The sequence below is a fragment of the Anoplolepis gracilipes genome, chromosome 16 (assembly GCF_047496725.1).
Source record: "Anoplolepis gracilipes chromosome 16, ASM4749672v1, whole genome shotgun sequence".
NCBI classification, from domain to species: Eukaryota; Metazoa; Arthropoda; class Insecta; order Hymenoptera; family Formicidae; genus Anoplolepis; species Anoplolepis gracilipes.
In genome coordinates this window covers 3,778,782-3,798,765 of record NC_132985.1, presented here as the reverse complement: position 1 = coordinate 3,798,765, position 19,984 = coordinate 3,778,782, and the positions used below count along the sequence as shown (strand labels likewise).

At 36.1% G+C, this 19,984-nt stretch overlaps 3 protein-coding genes across 3 annotated transcripts in view; 1 reads left to right on the top strand and 2 right to left on the bottom strand.

Moving 5' to 3' along the window:
• LOC140674577 (uncharacterized) overlaps nucleotides 1-19,984 on the top strand; it is a 114,022-nt gene that overhangs the window by 10,264 nt on the left and 83,774 nt on the right. The window lies entirely within an intron of this gene.
• LOC140674668 (uncharacterized) lies at nucleotides 3,829-10,487 on the bottom strand. Its single transcript, XM_072908389.1, has 4 exons — nucleotides 10,356-10,487; nucleotides 9,321-9,670; nucleotides 5,570-5,680; nucleotides 3,829-4,187 (listed from the first exon to the last, which is right to left on the bottom strand). The coding sequence occupies exons 1-4, from the start codon at nucleotides 10,485-10,487 to the stop codon at nucleotides 3,938-3,940; spliced, it is 843 nt and encodes a 280-aa protein (XP_072764490.1). The 3' UTR covers nucleotides 3,829-3,937.
• LOC140674738 (uncharacterized) lies at nucleotides 16,295-18,126 on the bottom strand. Its single transcript, XM_072908506.1, has 4 exons — nucleotides 17,752-18,126; nucleotides 17,060-17,250; nucleotides 16,584-16,694; nucleotides 16,295-16,430 (listed from the first exon to the last, which is right to left on the bottom strand). Exons 1-4 carry the CDS (start codon nucleotides 17,926-17,928, stop codon nucleotides 16,295-16,297), a joined length of 615 nt encoding a protein of 204 aa, XP_072764607.1. The 5' UTR covers nucleotides 17,929-18,126.

Sequence of the window (19,984 nt, the reverse complement as noted above, 5' to 3'; positions counted from 1 at the left end):
GCGCGTCGAAGTTCCCTTTATCCGTGCAACGCCCAGAAAAAGGTAGGGTTGCACGTGTGACGAGACTACCAAGATAGGTGCATCGTACCCGCCGTGTAATGATAAAAAGCCGTGCCTTGCGACGGCGACGGGAGCAAAAAGGGCGTCCCTTCACCGGCAAAACAAACACGACGTACGGCAATAAAATGTAAAAGCAACCTTTGCGGCATAAATAGGGCGAAAGAGCATCTAACGGCTTCTCCGGTCGTTCAGCGGAGTGATAACTCCCGTAAATATCTAATAACTTTATTCACGCATCTCTTATTCGTCAAATTACTTCTCTAGAATCTACTTGTAGAATAATAAAAATTTCAAATATTTTATCCAGATAATTTTATCACAAGTACATATAATACCCGTAAACGCGTTGAATTATTGAGGCCATTAATGGCATTAACGTTATCAAGAAAATGCCACGCAAGTCCGTTTTATCAAGTTTTTTGTAAAATGAGTGAAAAATATATGGCAAATGCGTCAGCGAAAATTCCTTTTCAGAATATCCCATGTCGTTTCGCACCATAAAAAGAAAAAGGGGAGTAACACGTATACACAATAACAGACATTACTTTCGGAATTACCGAGCGCCACATCGGTGGCATTATTAACGACCCTTGCTTTTACCTCGTAATCAATATATCGGATTTCTTCGTCAATAATATCAATAACATCGGCGCCACAAGAGTGTCATTATTCCCATGGAGACGCCCATCGGACATCGGTCATCGAATAAATCCAGAATCAATTTCTCCGACGAGCCTATCGTATTAATATCCGTTCAGTGAAACTGAGCAGGACAAAATAGTTACGTCAGTTTTATATCGTTACCGTGTAGCCTGAGGATTCCCCTTCGATGATATAATTTTTCATATTCCTTATCCTCAAGAGCAATATTATGATAACAGACAAGTACAGCAAGCGAACGTAAAAGAGTGAAAAAGACCAATCAGTAAGGAAGTTTAAAGAAATCAGATTAGAGGCGAAGAAGAAACAAAAGTGTAAAACGTGAAAAGAAAATAAAAGTATTAAACACTTGCTTCTTCGAGTATGATAATCAAAAGTGTAAAATCTAATTGACGGTTATTAAAAAATGGCTAATTTAATTTTAAAAATTTCACGCGTAAAAATAATTAGAAAAAATTGATATTTTAAATTAATATCTTGATGATATATGACCTGATTAAAGTATACACAAGACAAAGAGCGGAAAGAATATCTGGTTTTCTAAACAAAATTGTTTTATTTAGAATCTTGTATAAAATTTTTAATTGAACTATTTAAAGTAATTACTTGCTTCCGTGCAAAGAAAGTAGGTTTCAGTAAAATTATCATCTCTTCCGCGCAGATATAAAGTATTTATGACACGTAGCAAATACAACATAAGTGCTATCTCGAGGGTGCTCTCCTCTTTCCCCCACCCCCCTCCTCTAGTTTCCATCACTCAGCCTCTCTGCTACTTCTACCGGTTCTTGATGCAACGTCCCATTTCGTGTCGTATCTCACCCGATCCACGTCGGCCGTGCACGATTAACCCCTTATCATATCTCCTTGTATACTTTGTAGCAACATGTTTGAAAAATGGTGTCTTCTAAATGGAAGTTATGGATAGAACAAACAGATAGAGGGAGAGTGAATAAAGAACAATAATAGCTTTCTAAATAATTTATTGAGCCCTTTATTTGCATGATTGTTGATTCGAGCCCAGCGAGTGGGAGCGCAATTTATTACACGACACTCTCCTTCTGAGTGTATTTCAATTAATTTTTCAACATGTTAAAACGAAATATTACTTATACATATATATATGAATTTGCATTATATATTTTTTAGTTATATTTATTATATTTAAAAATTTTTAATATTTATATGTCATCCTGTGTGATTAAAAATTATCGAGTACACGATAATAGATGCATTTTGTATATAAAACTGGTGGTTATGTTTTAAACGTAGTTTTATCAATACAAAATGCACGGATTTTATTCACATCCGGATTGCTTCTGTGCGTATTTGAAATTCTGTGATTTACGAGTTACTCACAATTCGAGCCCTGCATTTTGCGATATCGATACTCGTAACGCTATAATTTACGGACATGCGTTAAAATATATCAGCTAATTAAAAAGTTACTAAATTTTATTTATTGCAATCACAGTTGTTGCTTTACGTTGTAATCAAAATTTGTTCTATGTTTATTTGAAAATGAATTTAGTGATTTTATTTAGTTAATTATCAGTTATTTCGCTTTGTGTGTGTGTGTGTGTGTGTCGCGTACGAGAAACACATTTCACATATAGAGAAATTATATCTAATATAAAATTTTTCACGCCCAATATCTTCTTTGGCCATATCGCAAAATACCATTATCAAGTATAAATATGGCAATTGAATAATTGATAGTAATTGAGATATCTAATATGCGCACGTTTCCTCTCATATAAATCGATTTCATTTATGGTTATAATTAAAATTCGGTACTTGTATTTAATTAAAGGTTAACTTTATATGCCAATAATTAAATCTCTCTCTTCTATAATAAATATGTAAATAACATATATTCATTAAACACATATATTTATTAATAGAATTACTAGTTTTTTTCCTTGATAATAACGTCACTTTGTAATTTGACTACGAAATGATATTTTTCTACGCAATTCTATTTTTATCAGTCGATCAATCAATTTCAATATCCGAATTTATCATTTGGTACAATTTTACGCGAGAACAAAATTTCTTTTTTTGCTCTGTTGAAATTTTAAAATTATTTTTATTCGTTTTAATATCGCGCTTTTTATTTTCATTTATAGACTTTATGCGTATCTTTAATTATAATCTTTTATAGTAAAAATGTTTATTTTTTTGGACTTTATATTATCTTTAAAGTTGGTGGTTTTTATACAAAAATGTACAATTCAATTTTTTATCTATAAATATAATGCATATTTTAATTTTACTAGCATTGTAATATAACATCGTGAAACGAGGTATACCTGTATTTCCGTAAAGTATTGTGCAATATCGATGGTGTATTTACAAGAACAGAGAACAATATATCTCTGTGAATTCCGATGATCCTTAGGCCGTTCGTGCCTTCGATTTCTTCTTGTCGATACTCGATATATCCTTTCATTGCTTTTGTATTTCCACGTGCTGTTCAATCCGAACACAATCTTATCCAATTAGTTAAATCGTACTACCATACTACTATGATAACAATATAACGAGAAATTGTTATAGCTTGTTATGGAAAATATAACTGTATCCATGTGATGTTGCTAACATCACATGAATGCTTTTCCGGCTTTTACATATATAGCAACGCTCCAGTTTCCACTCTCAACTCTGTTATTCGCGAATCACGCGTCATTCTATTTAATGATATACTCGCAAATCACCTCTCTACACAATATTAGTTGTTTAAAGCTAACTTGTTGGACATTTTTCCTTTAATTATACATGTAATTATATACGTAACGGCAGTTTATTAAATAATATAAAAAGTACAAGAGTTAAATTATTAAATTTAATTATTTACTCGATTAAATGAATAAATAAATTATTTAACTTTGTGACGTATTTTTAAAAAAGGGAATTAAATATGTGAAAGCACATTCGGTTTATTATTACAAAAACATATCTTTTTACGTGAGCTACATATAATATTGAGAGCATTGATACACGATAATGACACAGATTGATAAGTGACTACTACATTTGAAATTAAAATTGATTTTCAATCGTGCATGAAGCCTGCATTTGCAATAGCAAAAATCTGTTTCTCCATCTGTGTTATATCTTTCCTCCACGTCCGTGGCAATCGTTTACCTTATTCGGGTGGATCATCGGCATCATGATATACACGTTCGTCGGAATCAGGTTACCATCCGTATGCATCGCGTTACTTCATACTATACCTCGACCAATCCACGGCAGACTCGTCCTCCATGCCGAAAGTTCCGGCCGCGGGATCTGCGGGGCTCGGGTCGGACGGGGGTGCGTTATATTTCCCGAGGGCCAAGTCGATGAGGGAGAAACTGCACCCGGAAAACATGGCGGCGCAGTCCTTGCCCTCGTGGCCGGCTTTATGTGCCTGAGTGTACGTGCGATGCTCGCCGGGTTCGAAGGAGAACACCCTCGCTAAGGGTAGCCTGCAATGTATAGGACGGGTTATTTTTAGATTACGAATCGTGCGTACGCCGCATGACGATGATGATCGAGTTGCGCGTCGAAGAGTCGTGGATAATCGGCGAGGTGGGAGAGACTCGATTCTCTCATCTTTTCTGTATCGTTCGCCGGGAGAGATATTACGGCTGAAATATTCTTCTCTTAGGAAGGGTAGAAGAACGCTCTCGAGAGAGAGAGAGAAAGAGGCAACCCTTCATAGAAGGTCCCTAACGTTTTGCGAATTGTTCATTCTTGGTCGAGATGATGAGTAGGTTGCTCGTAATGGTCGGTTACGGAATAATCGGGGAGGCACTCCCCCGAGATCGTTGGATAGAAAGAGCTATTTTAAATCGCACGCGAGTCGAGTCACGTTTTTAATCCGTCGTCATTTTTGCGTCGCGAGAAAGAGAAAGTTGCAATAACATCTTATGTTTTGTATTCTGTACCTTCATTTAGAAAGGATGGACGTAAATTGGCAAATAAAATTTCTAAAGGAAATTTTTCGGTCTTTTTATATTAAACGAGAACGAAAGTAAATAAAAAAACAAAGAATTTAATCAAGACTTTTTTTTTTAGATATATGATTCATTCAATTTTGTAAATCGCAACACGTATAGAAGTATCTATGTTTTTTTTTTTTTTTTTTTTATTGCAAAAGTACACTTTCTATAAAAGCTCTACTTAGGATATCACTATCAAGATTCTACATGGAGTGTTTCAAGATAAGTGGGTCAAGTAGTAGTAACGAATTACAATCAAAACACAAATGTTCAGGCACCAACAACAGTTTTCGCGTAAATCGATTGAAAGTGAAGAGGGGTTTTTTTTTCAACGAGGAAACAAATAGCTAACAAAAAACTATAAAATTGTATCGATCCGAGCATATCAAGTGGCAAATAACGCGATTCTTATTTTCCAAGTAATAACGAAAATAAGTATGTACATTGAAACGTGAAGGATTTTTTTAGTGAAATAGATAATGAAAATCACCACTCGTTGCAGTTTTCATTATTTATTTTACTAAAAAAAGTCACGTCTGTTAAATAAAAAATCTGTTGACATGAAAAAGATGACCACTTTTTATAAAAAAAATGTTTGAAAAGCTCTTAGCGTTCGTATGCAGCATTATTTTATTCATTTTGCATTTTTCAATTTCTTGCATCTTACGCATTTTTGTTCTCTCCTCTCTTCTTCTCTTCTTTTCGATCACATTAGTTTGAAATCTCGCGGCGTTTAGTATTCATCAATTCGTAAATTAAAGTAAATGTAGAAGAAAGATAGAAAAAAATCTCGGAAAATAAAATGCCAATTCACGACTCTTCGAGGTACATTTGCCAAATCCTTTCACCTCGTTTGACAATCTTACGAGAATGATATCCGCATCATTTCTTCTATCAAAGTGTTCCCTTTCGGCATTAATCGTTGAGATGCTTCGCAAAGTGCGCGTAGAATGCATGTTCTGCCATCAAAGCCCATCCTGAAAAATGAGAGAAAATTAGATATAAAATGAGATAAAATATATATTTCGTAAAAAAATGTTTGAAAGACGTGACTACATATTTTTTCATCGCTACTTTTTCACGAAAGACAAAAAGAGAAAGAGAGAGAGAGAGAGAGAGAGAGAGAGAGAGAGAGAGAGAGAGAGAGAGAGAGAGAGAGAGAGAGAGAGAGAGAGAGAAAAGAGGAGAAAGGGAAACCTTCCATGGAATTCAACCCTGATTTGTCGAAGTGTTCTTTTTTATTATTTTTGCGAGTTGCCGTGCGGATCGCGATAACAATTTTTCTGACTTATCACTGCCACTTTGTGTTTAAGGAAACCTTAGGGAAAATGCGCTGAATGACAGCAGTTATCAGATTTCCCTGTTGACTTCAAAGCCAGACAAGAAAGGGTGATATATTTTACAGAGTACATGTTTCTTTAGACGATCGATAAGTTCTATTTTGACAGAAAGTCAAAAGATTTTTAAAAACATGAAAATGTGAGCCAAATGTAGGTTCATATATTTAGCCGATTAATAATCTAATTAATTTTCTATTATATTTTATTTTATTTATTTAATCAATTTATTCTCCTCTAATGAATTATTTTATGTTTTCGCGAGTAATTAGACACATTTTCTATTATAATGTATATTTATTTTTGCAAGATAAAAATTGCGTCTTTAATATATATAAGAGAGTATATTAAAGAGAGTGAAGAGATTGAACGAAAAAGTACAACGACAGGCTATTTATTTTAAACGCTATTGACGAACACGACCGCAGTCTGAATAAACGTCTATTATTTATTTCCGAAGGCTTTTTACAAAGGGGAGACTTTAAAGAGTGAATCTCAAAGAAATAAGATAGAATTAATAAAATGCAGGTTTAACATAGGCACTTTGATTTGACACTTTATCCCGCTCATTCATTTAAGTAAATTAAATCCATTGACATATTAGTCATCTGTATATTGTCAATTTAAATACAAATTATGCTGACAAGTTTCAATATAACTTATGTTTCCACATTATTACTATAAATTTGCTACAAAATTACCAGTAGTAATTTCTAGCGCTAATGCTTCTCCTCTTGCAATTAAATTAAATTACTTCACACATCGTTGTGAACGAGAAACAAAACGCTCAGCATTGAAATCCACAATACGAGCCGCATTTTTCGGATAGTTGCCTTATCTTGCCTTCTCACAATCCGACGCTATAAGGATTTTCCAGTTAAGTATTCTTGCTACGTCCTTGGAGTAAGAACGCCCAGCGGCTACAGCCGTGGCCTTATTTTGGCTCGAAGCGGAACGCTATCGACGAAAATAATCGCAGGCTCTCTGACTGGCGGAGAGTATAAATCTGGTTATGGCTCAGGTCGCGCGGAAGAGAGAAAGCGAGAGAGAGAGAGGGAGAAACTATTTTCCCATGGTCGTTGGCCCGAGAAACGGATAAATGGTCTGCTGGAGACTCGTTCAGAAACAACCCTCTCGCCGTCGCTATCGGACCGCGGCTGTGGAAACGCCATTCTCTGATTCATGCTACCCTGAAGCCGCACCATCGTCGTCGGCCGATCCCTTGTAAACCAGTGGCGACGTCGCCTTCTCTCCTTGCCTCACACACACACACACACATCCATAGAAATGCGCATCATCCTTACACGTTCTATAGCGACTGCCATAAGACGTCAGATATAAACCATTAATACTTTAGCATCTCCTCGGCGAAGGAGTGAATGATTTCATGCGGATATTAGCCGCAATACTCTAACGTGCGCCCCGTTATCCCAGCCAAGATAAAGTGGAGTAAACGACGCTGCTAAATGCCGTTCGATAAACGTTCTTAAGAGCATCACGGCAGATGCAATAAACGTGTTCTTGACAATTATGCGAGGCACACGCAAATGGCTCTCTTTGATCGCTTTACAAAGGCATTTACTTCGTAAGCATTCTAAATAGTTTAAAAAAATTGTTCGCTGTTAATATGCGTTTTTTAGGTAAGAGATTGTTTTTTGTTTATTTACATAATTAAAAAATTATGAGGAGAAGAAAGTCTCGAGTATTTTCGCAAAGAGAAAATCAACTTTGAACTGATATGTGCAACAAAGCTTTGTGCAGGTTTTAAAAAAATAGTTGACGTATAAGAGCTCTAATTAAATTATGTTACAAGAGATACCTACTAGATAAATCTCATACGAATAATTTGATACAAATACGACTCGATATCATCTTTTATTATCACGTGAGGATGATCGCCAAAGATTGATTTCGTTATAGAAGAGCCTCAGACATCCACATCCATCTCATCTGTAATACAGATGTCTGTCTGAATTCTATTGTACGTTATTCAGTATCAATGTACCGTAATAAGTTGGGATAAAAATGCGTTAGCACATTCCCTGAAAATATCGCGTAAATTCGCGTGTCACAATACAAATAGTGGCATTAATAAAATTGTCATCGATTCTCTATAGATCCTCTTTAATTTGTTTTCATACTTTTGATTTTATTTGTAATGTCTGTGAATCAATTTTTTTTGCTGAATATTATAAGTATTAATTTCCTAATTTTTTATCCAGCATTTGACGGGATATAAAATTATTGAGAAATATATTGGAAAAAAGTTACCATCATGAGATATGTTATCAAGATTCTTGATACCATGTCACGCATGTGACACATTGCGGTGGCTGGGATTAGCAGACTCGGTTTAAAATGTAATTTAAATTCCCGGTCAAATGAAAATTAATTGGCTAAATCCCGTATAATAGCCACGTCACAGGTCTGTTTCACAGTATATAATACGGTTTGACAAATTGTAAGCCCACGTGACGTGACAATAAGCTCGTGTCTCTAGGTTCGACCGATGTGCGGTCGATGAGTTTGGTCTCGCTGAGCGTCATTATTGCAATATACCGGCTTTTCCGGTTAATGCAACCGATACGTCGCGATAGATGACACGGAAGAAACTGTAGTACTTGGACGGGTCTCTGCCATAAAGAGACAAGACGGCCGTTCGATCGTGCCAGAGCCACTAAAGCCGCCGTTCTATTTTATTATCGAGCGTGTCTCTCGTCTCGTGAAAATTCGTCGCTATCCCTCCTCTCTTTTCTCAAAGATGCTTTGAAATCCAGGTTAATATATTCGCTCAATTTGAATAGATGGCGACGTTTAGCCAAGAAAATTGTCGTCTTAACCGTCTACGAACGCGGATGTTAATAATTGTTATCAGGAACGTCAATTAGTAGATTGTTATGCAAATCATGCAGCATCTATTTTTAAATTTTATCAAATACATTTTGATTAATTTGCCAATTAGTCCTCATTCGCGAGAAGTGCAAAAGTTGAAATTTTCTTATAAAATTTTTGAATTACAAATAATTTTCTAAAACAAAAATCTTTAATTGTCGTAAAATTGTATATAATATTTTATTGAATATTTAAAAATAAATATATTAATTTACATATATATATATATATTTATTAACATTCTTTTAAATTAATATTTTTCTCCACGCAAATATAATAATAATCTTGTTCGTTTAAATTTGAAAAATAGATTGCTTCGGTACACTTTTAACGAAACGCGTTAATGAAGCTGTTTCATTGTTGATCGAAAATCATATATAATACTTACGCATTCATGATAATCTCCAATTTGTTGTAAAGGTCCCTTCGGTGCCTCCTTTGCAAGTAATGGTACTCCGACTTGCGATACTTCTTTCTACCGGGCGCGAACTGAGTCCTGATGTCGTTATTCCATCCTGAATATTTCAAAGGGCCGAAATTATTATCTCTATTAGCGACTGCAGTGAAACCGTAACGGTCATGCTTGTTGCTGGCTTTAAGTTTATCGTTCCTCAGCTGCAGAAACGGCTCCAGGGCGGGTTTGCTTTCGTTGGGCAGGTCGTAGGAGATACCCCAGTTAAGACCCTCCGTGAAAATGTTGTCCGGGGTCAGGGTGTGTACCGTCATGCAGAGGGCGACCTGTATAAGAATCTCGTGTTATACTTGTGACTTGCCATTTTTTTTCGCTTTTATGGATACAAAAGGGCATGATTTTTTTTTATTATCATTATTAATATTGAATCTTTGCTTCTTCCCTGCTCTCGTTCGTGAGGTAAATTTCTTACTACAAATAAATTATGACGTGCACGTTTTACATAATAACCTGTAAAATAATATTGTCTACAACATTAACAAAGATTGTACTTGCAATTAGAAATCTTATTCAATAAGATATTTAGTAGAAAATAGATGAAAGAGGATCTTTTGAATTCTTCAGAGTTTTACAAGTTTTTGTGACAATTATTGCTTATTAAATCCTTGTCGTTAATACTGAAAATAATGTGTTACGTCCTGTACAGCTCATGATAAATGATATTAGAGTATAATAATTTTGTCGCGTAACTTGATAATACTAGTAAGTGCATTTAATTAGTGAGTAATTAATGATCAAGATAATTAGCTTGTGTATAAGCAAGAGTTAAATTAATTTATGTATCCATGAATTTACATTTAAATTAATATTGTATAAAAATCTACAGTTCAGAAACAGAGAAGTAATGACCTTTGACCATAAATAATAATTTTGTTTCGAATCAAGGAGAAATTACAGATATTATTTATATTTAAAAAATGCAATAATATGCAATTAATATATTGTACTTACGGAAAATGTAGAGCCTTCAGGAAAAACGATGTAACGCCGTTTCCTTGAGAGAATCGATTTATCGTTTGCCTCAAACTCCGACAATACCAAGCAGAGCATTAAAAACATCAAATATCTAGCATTGTAATTCATTGTGTTATTCTGTAAAAAACATATATACTGTGTTGTTGATTCAACTAACGAAGGAGACGACATTTTTAATCAAAGTCAACGCATAAAATCTAACAAACTCTTTTCGAAAGAAGCGAAAAGCGTGATATAATACTACATGTTTTCACCCCTAACGAAATTTATAGTCAAATAACAATTTTCGATTTTACACAAGTTCGTACAGAGCGTTTAATATTTCCTGTTTCCAGAGTTAAACGTGAGATTAAAAGCGGATGCGTTCGTTACCTGTGTAAGTTTGACATTGACGCAGCTGACGCTCGTCCGTCGCTATTTTAAACGTTCAAAGGTGATATCGCGCGTTTGAAAATTCCGCAAAAACCGGACCACTAATTTCGTCGCGTCAACGAAGCGCTCTTTGAAGCGAAATGAAATTATTTCATTGTCATCGCCGAGCGCAACATGGAAAAGAGAGAGAGAGAGAGAGAGAGAGAGAGAGAGAGAGAGTGCGAGAGATCGAAGGGTTTTGGAGAAAGGAGAAGGGTGAAAGAGGATCGTGGCGGGCGAAAACTTCTTCCAGTGCGAACTTGTAAAGGAATTACCCAACTTTCCGGAGAGCAAATCTCAGTATAATCCGTTGAGAAATTGTTCGACGACTTTCCTGAAATAAAAGCAGCCCATGAGCGACGCCGGTAATGCCGCCTTTTTGCGATCGCGAGGAACGAACTGCCGTAAACCATCGGGATTCTCTTTCTCATTCTCTCTCTCCTTCTTGTGATTCGGGCTGGTGACTCCGAGCGGGCGTTAGCGATCGGTCGGGAGGATTAGACAGGAAGTTGGAATTGTACGAGGAAATAATCTTGGGATAAATAATCCGGTCGGCCACGCTCCAATGGCTGGATTTATCGCGAGTTCGCAGATATTTAAGAGCTGGCTTGCGTGGAATTTTAACTCTGGTTTCGCGCGTCACCTGATTCGGAATTAAACGTCAAATATCTGTGCGCGAAATCGTTTTTCCTCTTAACGTGTTAATTTTAAATTTATTAGGAGAAAGAAAAATATATCAAAAAAAAAAGTATATCAATATAATGAAACTTGTGAAGGGTGTTAAAAAAAAGAAAATTGATTCGGAAAATATCGATTATCCTTTAGATTAATTCGCGACCGAAAAAAAAAAGCGCGGGTATTTTATTTTGCGGATGCAAGATTAATTTTTCATTCCGCGACGTGGGCGCTGTGTTAGTGATTGCCATTCTTCCTCGATGTTAACCTGGAAAACTTTTGAATTGCCGGCATTAGTTTCTTTCTCTTCCTGGCAAGAAGAATATGTGTGCTGCAGGATGTTACACGCTCACGATGCGGCTGTGTACATATATAGGGGTAGAAGCGAATTGTACATTCTCACGTGATTATACATCGATCACCGTCCTTGCGTTTCCGGCCACGAACCCCATAGATCGTTCCCCTACAGCGGGACGTTATCTGCTTTTCCTTTCACGTTTGAAGGAATTTCGTTCACTCGCGTAACGACAGACGGGATATTGTCGCATTCCTCTGCCGCGAACTTTTCATTCCGACGAAGCGGGATGTCAATTCCCATGTTCTCGAAAAGACGTCAAACTAAATCAAGGAATCAATAAGAAAGAGAATAGCCATGTCTAAGGTGAATATGAGAATTTACGAATGAAGGCTTTAACATATTTTTTCATCATTGAATTTATAAAGGATTTAAAAAATGTGTGCGACAAATGAAAATAAAATAACTTTATAATGAATATATATTATATATTGAGCGATTTGTTTATTCATTTCGTTAATGAATATTATAACTTTCCTCAATTCCGACTTTGGTTAAACGTTAATTAGAATCTTATTACTTGAGCGCACAGATCTTATAATCAATGTCAAACGTCACGCGCTCGAGTTGCAAACCACCTTCAGCAGCCAATTAATTTGCAACGGTAGGGGATTATTAATGTACTCCCGGACATAGCGTAGAATGTTGCGAAATTTGTTACGTCACAGGGTGAGTCGATATTCTCTCCTGGAGCAACTATTTATGTATATTCGAAGCGCGTAGGTTCGTTAACGTCAGTTAACGAATACGTCAATAATTTTCCACATAATATAATGTAACGCGCGAACTCTCGATAACATGTATAATAAATATATTATACATGTTATCGAGTGTATATACATATTGTATATAATGTTATGCTGTGCAAAATACATTTTATTAATAACTCTGATAAATCGGGGCAAAGAGTGTGATTGACGTTTCGCGGTTTTGCGCGAAGCTGCCAATCAGAACGTTAGCCATATCATTCACCGAGCGCGCTATCGAAAAATATACGAAGGACGGAGTCTGCCCCGCAAATTGTGATCCGCCGACTCGTCCTACCCTCCTCCCCACCCCCTCCCGATATCATAACAGGATACTATATATTCGATGAAAACCAATATAATCGATCGATCCGTCGACATCGTCAAATCTCTTGGAGCGCCCTTGCCATATCGCCGATGAAACAAGTTTGATTAGATGTAGCAGGCACGTTCGGAGCTTGAAATTCGATAAAAATCTATTTCGATCAACGGGAAACAACTTGACCGCCACCGCCTTCCGTCCTTGATCCGTTCTCATCTCAGGTTTATTACGAATATGTAACGCGCGAAATGAAAAATATATCGGCTGTTGTACGAGCTTTAACTTTGACATGTCTGCGTTCTTTAAATTGCATAATTGCCACTTAACAAGATTTAATATTGTAACCCGGTTCGGCCAACAAAATTCAAAACGGATTTTATTAAAACGCAATTTATTAAAATGTCGGAATTTCGACTCTTGTTCGCGAGAAGCACATCGCAAAAATTACAATTACCCATATTTTAATGGATTAAGGGACGTAATGAATTATAATGGTGTTTGTAGAAGAGATAATTACTTTGCACAGGTGTGTATATCCGAATAGACGAATGATGGAATTTGTAATCTCTTCGCATTATAATCCTTAACATGTATAAATCAAGTTAATATCTTCTATAGACATTTAATCAGTGGATAATTAATTATCCCGCTTTATTCTCCGATATCCGCGCCGATCCTGATGGATATTCGTTTTGAGGATATAACCGCCGGATGTATCCCTTGTATTATCAATATCTAACATGATCGTCGTCATCTGTCAAGAATATAAAAAATGACGTGCGTGATTCGCAAATTCCACGGACATTGCTGACATAATCCATTCCGACAGGAAATTGTCCGATCGTGATCCTAGAGATGTCTTTGTTAAACGAGGACTGGCCAAATATTTTCGTGTAATGTCAGACAGAACTTTCCGCAGGACGAAGGATCGAGCCCTCGTGGTAAGAATATCTCCTATAACTCACTTCAGCGAGTTCTTTAGGAAGTAAAGGAAATTAGTTTGTCGTAGAAAAAAAAATGACAAGGAAAAGAAAGAATGATCGATCGGTGACAGCGAAACCTTCGCGAAACGCAATGTGTTACAATGTATATACGTTCCGAAATATAAGTCTGTAATTTTCTAGCAATTTTTTTTTTTTTTTCGAATCTTTTTCATCGACTCTCGATTGAAACATTTGCATAAAATTTTGTTATGAATAGTACTTAATACCCATGTGTATTTATTCTTAAATATGCTGAAATGTTATCGCGTGGTTTGCTACCTCGCAAATAGATTATGATTAATCAGTTTTGTCGAACAGTTTGCCGGCTGTATTGAATTTTCCGAAGTCAAAGAATATCTCGGCATGAAATTAACAAAGAGAGTGCATTATCGTGCAAACTACATAAAAGCGAAGTTGTACCGTTTGATCTCCCGTGTGACAAGAGATGAGTAATCGGGCTTGAGGGAGGAGAGAACGCCTCATATTATCGACATTTCTGACAAACTTTCTTTTTTATCGTCATTCACCCTCCTCCTCTAAGTTGAATATTGAAAACGTCACTTTTTATCCCGTTAAAAAAAAATAATATCGCACCGTTTGTATAAAATTGAGTCAATAAATATGAATGAAGATTGTTTCGATAAATATAAAAAAAAAGTGACAGTGTAATATATTAACGATTGTATGAAGGTATATATTATTTTCTTAATTAATTTGATCGTTATTACAAAGTATCGATACATGCTTAATACAATTTATTACATTTAAAAAGTATCTTTGCATTTTCACAGAAATTGATATGTTTCGTAAATGAAGTTTCGGGAAATAGCACGTGAAACTCGACTCGTATGCGTTAAATATCAGCATGTAAATTCGCGAGATAGTCCCAACAGATAGCCCCGTTCGATTGTACGCCAGTTTGATCACCGGCCGAGCAATTATCCCGGGCCAATCTCCGGGAAATCTCTCGGTGTGTCCCGCGAAAACGAAAATGGAATTGAAACGAGCTGTTTTATTATCGTATCGCCGATGCGTCAAATCGCGAGCGTCGAATAATCCCCCGTGCTCACCTGTCTCACTTATTTGGATCTCCTGCGGTCGTCCACGCGGGGTTGCTCGGTGAATAATCTGCCGTCCCGACCGGGACCGACCGTTATTATTGCAGTTAGGTGAGCGCGCGGAGCATTGTCGAATTCATTAACGTCCAGCCGCGCTCGCTCGTACTTCCGTTCTCGTCGGCTTTATTTAGCCGAACGATTAACGGCTCAAGAGCCGAACAGCCCGACACGTTGCTAGGTGTGAACGTAAAATACCGCTTCACTATTAGTGCGATTAACGTTTCCGTCCGTATTGTGTGTGCGTGTGTCGAGTGCCTCTCTCCCGTGTCGGGACACCACGCAAATGCCCGCGCTCCTGTATCCTGTGGTTGTGCTCTATAATTTGAGAGCATTTATCATCGCGCGCTGCAATAGAATTTTTGCCGATTATCATTATCCAAATTACGCGAATTAAGCGTCTGCTTGGTTTGGATAACTTTATTTTGAGGGAAAAAAATTTACCGATATATACCGAATAAACCGTCAAATAGATATTATCAGTTGTTTGACACATCCTTTTTAAGTAAATTAATTAAAAAATTATTTTAGAGTAAAAAGGGTAAAAATTATAAATTTCATTAAGTTATGGATTTAAAGAGAAATTTGATATTAAATCTAAAATTAATTTAAAAATAAGAAATGTATACTTTTAATCGGCCTATCACTAGACAGAAATTAAATATAAACTTGGATAAAGTTTTTTTATTTTTATCACGCTTACGTCTAACAAATTAGCGTCGCTAGATTAACTTCACGTATGAGCTAACAGAGTCATATGTAATTTTAACTTGGTTTTACGTCAGAGAAACATATGAAATTGTTAGACTGATTGAACGGCACTAGCGTGTCGAAATATAAATTTATTTATATATATCTATGAGAGAAAAGTTTTATAAACTCACAGTGCGACTGCAACATATATTCGAAATATTAATAAAGCCGACGATAGAAGTGCAGTTTAGGGATTATAATTTTAAATATGTCAGACCAAATTTGTATTACTTTATATAATACGTAGCCAACTAATATCAAGTATTATTTGCTTCATTATACACGTATAATGTTAAATGTGCTTCATGTATATATAATATAGTTCAGACTTTACGATTGAAATGCTTATTTAAACGAAAGACTTTTATGAGGAAATAATACAAATTTGATGTATATATTTTTTTAAAGAATTAATTCTCAATGAAAATTAAAGATAATTAAACAATCTAGTAATAATAATTTCGAGTGATATCAAATAATAGTTAATATAATAATAAAATGCTTCGATTGAATTACTCGTTTTTCATTATTTAGTTTCGTTTTTATTTTTATGTGTCAATCATTTTCTATATATAAATTATATAACAATAATTTCAATAATGAAAATGGACAAGGATAGACAATCTCGCAATCATTTTTTGTTTGATATGCAATATCATAACAGTCATGATCATTGGCATTCTCGAAATTTCTGAAACATATTTTTAATTTCTTTCAATACTTTTAATTCGAAATATTATAATATCATAATTTTTATAAAAGCAATATAATATTATTATATATTAAAATAGAAAGAATAGAAAATATTAATTTATTGCAATAAAAGTGTTGGAAATACACTTACCTTAAAATAATTCGTATAGCATCTTCGATAATTGAAAATCCTGGGGGACTTAACACTGTTTCCGCCTCGCAAATTGCGCGAAGAATACATAATCGTCCAGGTAAGTTTTGACTAAAATAAAATACGGCAAATGTTGATTAATTAAGCCTAATCTATAATCTAAATATGAATAAAAATTTTGGAAAACATATGTTTGAAATATTTAATGCACATTTGGTAGAGTTAATATTTTAACATTTATCGCGAAAAATTATAACTAATTTTCCTTTACATTCTTAAATAAAACCTACGTTTTAATACATTTCACAGTCATCAATTAATTTACATGAGCAGAAAATTTTTTCTTTTTACATTAGTATAATTTGTCGAATATTTAAAATTTTTTATATTTTGATTCTGTCTGATAGTATCCATGTATTTTTTAAAAATTGCGTTTTATATACATTTGCTTAATCGTTTAATTTCTTTTTTTTTACCTGTTCAATGCCATTTCAAGATTGGCATAAAGTTCGCGTCTATGTCGTCGTTTTAGCTTTGACGGTCTTTTAATTAAAGTTTTTCTTAAATCTTCCTGACTAGGTATGGGCCATATCATATCGAATTCCAGATCGAGATTCCAATTGCTAGGCTCAGGAATCTGAATAGCCTTCAGCAGGCTCAAGGTTATCTAAACGAACAATTCCACATATATAAAATCACTGCTTGAATAACAAGCAATTATTTAATTTTTCTCAATCAAATATTATATATGTAATTGAATTAAAATAAAAATAATCAATAATAAAAAGATAAGAAAGAAGTTTTCTTATTTTGAATCAATATACATTTGTAGATCAAACTAATGAAATACTTTTATGTTCGCTACAATTTCGATGAGTAAAATGCAATCGCTGACAGAAGCGAGGAAATACGTGTTTTGTAATTTACATCTACTATACTGATAAACTGAATTCAATAATACTTTTTCGGTTTATAATATAAAACGTGCTGATTTCCAGGATGGTTGCTCGTAAAAACGTGGTTAGCGCGTAAAATGAGGAAACGCCCGTCTAACTGATTCCTATCCATCTCCCTCGATCTTCGAAGTAGTGCGTGCGAAAGTTCACTGTCGTAAAAAGTCGGACGTAACGAAAGAAAGACGGACCCTCCGACTGACCATCTGACTCACCACGAAGGCGCTTCCCTTCGGAAAAGCGAGCTGCCGTCTACGTCTGGATAAAGTCTCCCCTGACCTTTGACCGGTGGCACTTAAGTCGGCGTCATTACGGTGACACACCGCCTCCCGCAGGAGCGACAACGAGTCCGGAATCTCGGCGAGGATCAGGACGAGCCACGGGGCTCTCATTTCTCGGAATTACCGGACGGGCGGGCGGGTAAAATCGGTCCACTTTCCGTTGCTCGGAGATATCCCGAGAGGCTCACGGGACGGAGAGCATTTTCAGAAAACCCGGAAACATCCTTCGCGGTTACGTCGAAATATTACACTTGCATTTTGCGCGCACGAGAAGCTCGGACTCGCCGCTGGGACAACGATGTGGGAATGGCGTCCTGTAAATTCGCTGTTTGCGTCGCGAATTATCACGTGTCTGGCTTGCAACGACGAGGGACAATCTAATTGCTCGGACGAATATTTAAACGTATACCGCGTTAATTGTGGCTTCGTTCAACGCCATAGATTATTCGGAAATCGAATCGACTGCCATTATCTCGTGGACGAAAAATTATCCCTCTAAAAATAACGTGTTAATCGTAGATATATATTGAGATTTTTTTTTTTTTTTTTTTTTTTTTTAAGTATATATCTCAGTCATATGTATAATACTTGAAGGGAACTTGTAAGGGACTGCTTCTGTGATAAAATATGCGGTCCTATCTCGTACATGGACTGCACATACGTTCGTCCTCCGGTATATTTTATGTCGCGGTAAGATATCTTTCCAGTGGCAAAGCAGAATAAATTTTAGTCTTTGTCAAGTTTTAATATTTCAGCGCATGTGTGCGTATGTGTGTGTGTGCAACGCTGATATACGTGATATACATGAAAATTTCAATGTAAATGAGAATATCTTCTAAATTCAAAATAAGACAGTTAATGTAGAAAGAAAAAAATATAACACATAAATAAATAGAAAAGTTCAAATTAAAAGACTTAAAAAAACTAACACGGAAAATAACAAAGCAATTTACGTCTTTCGTTATAACCTTGGGAAAATTTTTTTTCGCAATTTATTTAGTTATTATTGAATGGTCAAATTGGCGCTTACTTCCACGGGTTTTCTCGTATTGAACTCGACCGAGAAAGCTCATTAATTCTCTCGGGTCTCTCGTAGGCCATTAAAGTCTGACAAGCTGTCCCCCATATTGCGGAGTCCTCTGGCTTTTCCATGCTAATCTTGAAAAATCTCACCGAAAGCTCGGCCGGTTCTTTATGAGAGCTTCATCGGCTCCCCGTTTTCTCCTCCTCCTCACCGCAGTTTTCTATTCGCTGAGAGAGCCCTTAAATTTCGTAAATCTCGCAAAATATATTCAGGAACGGGCTGCCTGTTTTATCCAATCCCGAGGATCCGAGTGCTTTCTGACCACTTTCTCGCAACTTCCATCTGCGAGGTAATTTCATTTTGGGCTTTCGGATCTCCTTGATTCCCCCTCCCCTCCCCCCCCCCTCTTCCTTCTCCCTACTTAAGCCCATTCTTTATTTCTTTTTCTCGACGACACTGCCAGTTCCATTCCACTACCCTTACCGGGGAAAACCGCGTGATTTATCGAAGAGTTAAAATCGAGCGATTTTTCTCGCTTTCGAAAGAACGATTCTTCAGAATCTAGCTAATCGCGCAATTGCTACATAAATGCGAAAGAAAAATTGCCAACGTAATCAACGAGGTAATCTCGCTTTCTCTCTCTCTCTCTCTCTCTCTCTCTCTCTCTCTCTCTTGATATTTCACAATGTACTTTCAAGACTCTCGATTCCCATTACTGTTACGGAACGTGCCCCATAGTTGCGACAAGCTTATCCGGCAGCAGATCGACCATTTCCTCGACGTAACGCAATGTTGTTACCCCAAAGTCCATTTTGCACGAACATTCTGGTCGCTATTAAGGAAACCAGCGAACGGAGATTCATCTGTTTAGCTTGCAATAATAGATCGTGTATGGAATAATACACTGCATTTCTCCCTCTATGTCTCTCTCTTGCTTGCTGACACAAACATATTCTAAGACATCAGTGATGCGTCGCGTGTTGCATGTCGCGTGTGTGAAATTACGCTCTGTTTGCACGTACAGAGGGCTAACGTAATACAATTCCCCTTCTGAGAACATCAGCCTGTAGTCGAGTTTACATGTCACATATAATTAGAGCGGAGTCGTTGTCGATTCGCAAGCAAATCGCAATCTCCGAAGCT